This window comes from Pongo pygmaeus, chromosome 6 (genome assembly GCF_028885625.2).
Source record: "Pongo pygmaeus isolate AG05252 chromosome 6, NHGRI_mPonPyg2-v2.0_pri, whole genome shotgun sequence".
Classification (NCBI taxonomy): Eukaryota; Metazoa; Chordata; class Mammalia; order Primates; family Hominidae; genus Pongo; species Pongo pygmaeus.
The window spans coordinates 103696176-103702236 of NC_072379.2; the positions used below are offsets into that span (position 1 = coordinate 103696176).

At 44.8% G+C, this 6061-nt stretch overlaps 1 protein-coding gene across 6 annotated transcripts in view; it reads right to left on the reverse strand.

Moving 5' to 3' along the window:
- SRPK2 (SRSF protein kinase 2) overlaps positions 1-971 on the reverse strand; it is a 292635-nt gene extending 291664 nt beyond the window's left edge. For 3 of the 6 annotated variants that reach the window (XR_008503675.2, XR_008503674.1, XM_054495303.1), the window contains exon 1: positions 751-956. Coding sequence is in view for 3 of the 6 variants with exons in the window: in XM_054495303.1 (XP_054351278.1) it covers positions 751-821 (71 nt within the window). In the remaining 3 variants the exon portion in view is untranslated. Of the gene's footprint in view, positions 1-750 lie in introns of all 6 variants that reach the window. The other 3 variants (XR_008503676.2, XM_054495302.1, XM_054495297.1) reach the window with 1 other exon arrangement.
- Positions 972-6061: the final 5090 nt, after the last annotated feature.

Genomic DNA, 6061 nt, shown 5'->3' on the forward strand with positions numbered 1-6061 from the left:
GGCGTTTCGCTCTTGAAGCTCAGGCTGGAGGGCAATGGCGCAATCTCAGCTCCCTGGAACCTCCGCCTCCCAGGTTCAAGTGATTCTCCAGCCTCAGCCTCCCGAGTAGCTGGGATTACAGGCATATGCCACCACGCCTAGCTAATTTTTGTATTTTTAGTAGAGACTAAAATTTTAGGCTTTCACCATGTTGGCCAGGCTGGCCCAAGCCTCCTTTTAAAAGCACCTCCAAGGCTTTTAAATTCTTTAAAGTTTATTTATATCTAATCTGCCCATTCAATTATGAAGCTTAAACCTGTCTTTTGTTGTTTCACTATAGTGTACTTCTCAGTGGCAATAGCACCATCATAATAGTGTAACATAGAAGAGAGTGGCAAAGCCAGACTGCCAGAGTTCAAGGGCTAGTTCTGCCATTATTTACCTGGGTCAGCTTGAGCAAGTTAGTCTCTCTGTGCCTTAATTGCCTGATCTGCAAAATGTAGATAGTAATATTACCTACCCTATAAATTTGTTGTGAGGATTTAATGAGTTAGTTCCCATAAAATACTTGGAGAAGTACCTAAGCATGTCTGTTTGGAGGATTAAATGACTTAGTTCACATGCAACACTTAGAGAAGTATCTAAGCATTCAATAAATACTAGCTGATCATATATATGTGCCATGTTAAGCAATGTGTTATTTATCTATTGCTGTATAACAAATTTCTCCCAAATTTAGTAGCTTAAAAAAATAAACATTTCATAACTCACAGTTTTTGTGGCCCAGCAATTTGGGGGCAGTTTAGCTGGTGAGTCAAGATGTCACTTGAGGCTGCAGTCATCTGAAGGCTTGACAGAGGCCGAAAGACCTGTTACCAAGATAATTCACTTGCATAGCTGTTGCAGAGGCCTCATTTCCTCACTGCGTGGACCCCTTCATAGGACTGCTTGAGTGGCTGGCTTCCCCCAGAGTGAATGATCCAAGAGATAACAAGGGAGAAACTTCAATGCCTTTTATGACCTACCCTCAGAAGTCACAATCCATCATTTCTGCCACATTCTAATCATCAGAAATAAGTACAGCACATGCTTAAAGGAGGGGAATTAAGTCCCTTTCTGGAAGGGAGTATTATCAAAGAATGCTGGACATATTTTAAAATCACCACAAGGGGTCATTCCTTCTTTTCTTTAAATGCCTCTGATTTCAAGGGAGAATCCTTAGAGGCTCTTATTCTGCTATTTATTTAAGCAGTAGATATCAAAGGGAATTTTCAGTTCAACATTCAGACAAAAGAAAAAGGAACAGGGACTGGATTGTCTAGAGAAAATCACCAATAGTGACAAGTTTGTTATAACTAAAATAGTATAGGAGACTCTTACATAAGCCAGTTCAAAAATGATGCCTAAAAATTTACCTGGGGCTGTATTAAAATTTAGAATATTGTCTAATATGCCAGCACATAATCAAATAGATTAGAAGATCTGGCCATAATCAGTGCTAAGTTTAACACCCTGGGCTCCATTTCTTCCAAGTCTTAGAACATGGATATAGCTATGATATAATACTCATTTCTCAAATGCTTAAGCTCTCTGAGTATAAGAATTTGCTTTCCGGCCAGGCACGGTGGCTCATGCCTGTAATCCCAGCACTTTGGGAGGCCAAGACGGGTGGATCACGAGGTCAGAAGATTGAAACCATCCTGGCTAACACGGTGAAACCCCGTCTCTACTAAAAATACAAAAAATTAGCCGGGCGTGGTGGCAGGCGCCTGTAGTCCCAGCTACTAGAGAGGCTGAGGCAGGAGAATGGCATGAACCCCGGAGGCGGAGCTTGCAGTGAGCCGAGATCGTGCCACTGCTCTCCAGTCTAGGAGACAGAGTGAGACTCTGTCTTTAAAAAAAAAAAAAAAAAAAAAAGAATTTGCTTTCCATTTTATTGTAACTAATGAAAGAGATTCAATGTAAAAATTTTTTTTTAATTTTTTTTTAATTTTGAGACCCTCTGTTGCCCAGGCTGGAGTGTAGTGGCACCATCTCGGCTCACTGCAAACTCTGCCTCCGCCAGCACTTTGGTGAGGCCCAGGCAGGCAGATCACTTGAGGTCAGAAGTTCGAGACCAGCCTGGCCAACATGGCAAAACCCCGTCTCTACTAAAAATACAAAAATTAGACAGGCGTGGTGGCAGGCACCTGTAATCCCAACTACTCAGCAGGCTGAGGCAGGAGAATCACTTGAACCGGGAGGCGGAGGTTGTGGTGAGCCGAGATGGTGCCACTGCACTCCAGCCTGAGCAACAGATTAAGACTCCATCTCAAAAAATTAAGAATAAAAAAAATAGGTTGGGCACGGTGGCTCACATCTGTAATCCCAGCACTCTGGGAGGCCGAGGCGGGCAGATCACCTGAGGTCAGGAGTTCGAGACCAGCCTGGCCAACATGGCAAAACCCCATCTCTACTAAAAATACAAAAATTAGCTGAGCATAGTGGCGCGCATCTGTAATCCCAGCTACCAGGAGGCTGAGGCAGGAGAATTGCTTGAATTCGGGAGGTGGAGGTTGCAGTGAGTGGAGATGGCGCCACTGCACTCCGGCTTGGGCAATAAGGGTGACACTCTGTCTAAAAAAAAAAAAAAGACAATTGCATATTACCAGTATCCCAAAAGTCCCCCTCCTCTCTCCTCAGTCACAGCCCCTACCAAGATAGCTTCTGTTCTAATTCCTAACCCCACAGATTCATGCTGCCTGCTTTTAAATTTTATGGAAATGGAACCCTACACTAATTACTCTTGTATCTGGCTGGTTTTTTTCAACGTTTTGTTTGTGAGCCTCACCCATGTGTTGTCTGTACAATCTTTTCATTGTTTTATAGTATTTCGTTGTATGAATATGCCATATTTTAAAAATATCTTCACATTATTTATTAAACTGCTATCTCAGCCCCAAACCCACCGTTCTATTATCAGCTTTGTGAGGGGGGAGTTGTGGCCACATTTGTTTATTTGTTGTTTTGTTTTGTTTTGTTTTGTTTTTGAGACAGAGTTTTGCTCTTGTCGCCCAGGCTGGAGTGCAGTGGCCACATCTTGGCTCACTGCAACTTCCGCCTCCCGGGTTCAAGTGATTCTCCTGCCTCAGCCTCCTGAGTAGCTGGAATTACAGGCATGCACCACCACGCCAAGCTAATTTTTGTATTTTTAGTAGAGACGGGGTTTCACCATGTTGGCCAGGCTTGTCTCAAACTCCTGACCTCAAGTAATCTGTCCGCCTAGGCCTCCCAAAGTGCTGGGATGAGCCACGCCAAGCTACATTTGTAATAGAGGAAATGTGATCTTATTTCTCCTTTGCCAATGTGCTCCGCCATTAATTCTGCCAGTTGAGGTCACTAGAGGGAGACTGGAAGCCTGGAGAAGAGGGACAGGAGCAGGGAAATGCTCCTTCCTGTTTGCTGGCCTTTTGGTCACCGTCATCACGGGCTCTTTATCACAGGGACAGCAGTGGTTCCAGTCCCAGGTTTCATGGAGCCCCTCAAATCAGCCTCATTATATTCCCCTAGAAATAACAGCAACTCCTGGGAGTACTCCCTCTTTACATATCTGGGTCCCAGCTCCCTCCTCTAAGCTTCTAAGGTCTGATAACCCTTACTGCTAACTGTATTTCCCAGCCCCAGAGATGGGTGCTGATTCCTGACTTATTACTGGGTTACTTCAGTATCCCCTTTACTTAGTTCTCTAATACCTGTTCAAACAAACCTTTCCTTAATTTTTTTATTATAAAATAATTGGCCCAGCTGGGTGCGGTGGCTCACACCTGTAATCTCAGCACTGTGGGAAGCCGAGGTGGGCAGATTGAGACCACCCTGGCTAACACGGTCTCTACTAAAAATACAAAAAATTAGCTGGGCATGGTAGCACGCGCCTGTAGTCCCAGCTACTCAGAAGGCTGAGGCAGGCGAATCTCTTGAACCCGGGAGGCAGAGGTTGCAGTGAGCCAAGATCGTGCCATTACATTCCAACCTGGGCGACAGAGCAAGACTCCATCTCAAAAAAATAAAAAATAAAATAAAATAAAATAATTGGTCCAACTTCAAAAAAAAGTAAATAATTTCTGTGTCCCCCCTAGATTCTGATGGATAGGTGATATCACCAGTCGTGGGTGATTGGGTTGTCTCCAACTTAAGCTATTATGAATAATGTTGCTGTGAACACCCTTATATGAGGTTTTTGGTGAATATGTGTATATATCTAGAAACGGAATTGCTGAGTCATAGGTTATATCTATGTGCATTTTTAGCATATACAGCCAAAAGTTTTCTAAAATGGTTATATTAGTGATTGCATTGATTTTAAAGCATTCCCAGTATTTCACATCTAATCCTCAAAACTTTTTAAATTTAGAAAAAAGTCAATACACTTCACACTTTTTTTTTTTTTTTTTTTTTGAGACAGGATCTCATTTTGTAACCAGGCTTGGACTGCAATAGCGCAGTCTTGACTCACGGCAGCCTCGACCTCCTGGGCTCAAGTGATGCTTCCACTTCAGTCCCCCAAGTAGCTGGGACTACAGGTGCTACCCACCACGCCCGCTAGGTTTTTTGTTTTTTGATTTTTGAGAAAGAGTCTCACTCTGTCGCCCAGGCTGGAGTGCAGTGACGCCATCTCAGCTCACTGCAACATCCGCCTCCCGGGTTCAAGCGATTCTCCTGCCTCAGCCTCCCTAGTAGCTGGGATTACAGGTACGTGCCACCACGCCTAGCTAATTTTTTTGTGTTTTTAGTAGAGGCAGGTTTCACTATGTTGGCCAGGCTGGTCTTGGAGCTCCTGACCTCAGGTGACCTCCCCTCCTTGGCCTCCCAAAGTGCTGGGATTACAGGCATGAGCCACCACGTCCTGCCTTTTTTTTTTTTTTTTTTTTTTTTTTTTAAGACAGGGTCTTGCTCTGTCACCCAGGCTGAAGAGCAGTAGCGCAATCTCAGCCTCCCAAGCAGCTGGGATTACAGGTGCCCACCACCAGACCCGGCATATTTTTAGTAGAGGTGGGGTTTCTCCATGTTGTCCAGGCTGATCTCAATCTCCTGACCTCAGGTGATCATCCTGCCTTGGTGTCCCAAAGTGCTGTGATGACAGGGCGTGAGCCCTGGCTTCCACTAAATTTTATTGTTCGTTTGTTATTGTTTGTTTTTTTGTAGAGACGGGGTTTCCCCATGTTGCCCAGGCTGGTCTCAAATTCCTGAGTTTAAGCAATTCTTCCACCTCAGCTTCCCAAAGTGTTGGGATTACAGGTGTGAGCCACAGCACTCAGCCTGTAATTTAATTTCTATTCCAGAATCAATCTTTCTTTCCCTTCCTTCCTTCCTTCCTCCCTCCCTCCCTCCCTCCCTCCCTTCATTCCTTCCTTTCTTTTGACAGCGTCTCACTTTGTCACGTAAGCTGGAGTGCAGTGGTGAGATATTGGCTCACTGCAGCCTCAACTTCCCGTGCTCAAGCAATCCTCCCACTTCAGCCCCAAAAATAGCTGGGATTACAGGCATGAGCCACCACGACCAGCTAATTTTTTGTAGAGATGGGGTTTCACCACGTTGCCCAGGCTGGTCTCGACCTCCTGAGCTCAAGTGATCTGCCTGCCTTGGCTTCTCAAAGTGCTAGGATTACAGGCGCGAGCCACTGGCCTTCTATTCCAGAATTTTTATATTGCAATGTTAAGAAAACTAAACTCTGGGCCAGGCACGGTTGCTCATGCCTATAAACCCAGCACTTTGGGAGGCCGAGGTGGGCAGATCATGAGGTCAAGAGATGGAGACCAGCCTGACCAACATGATGAAACCCCATCTCTACTAAAAATACAAAAATTTGCTGGGTGTGGTGGCACGCGCCTGTAGTCCCAGCTACTCAGGAGGCTCAGGCAGGAGAATCGCTTCAGCCTGGGAGGTGGAGGTTGCAGTGAGCCAAAATGATGCTACTGCACTCTAGCCTGGGGACAGAGTGAGACTCTGTCTCAAAAAAAAAAAAAAAAAGAAAGAAAGAAAACTAAACTCTGTTGCTATTGGACAAAATAAAAAGAAAAAAGAAAGGGCCCAGGAATTTGGGATC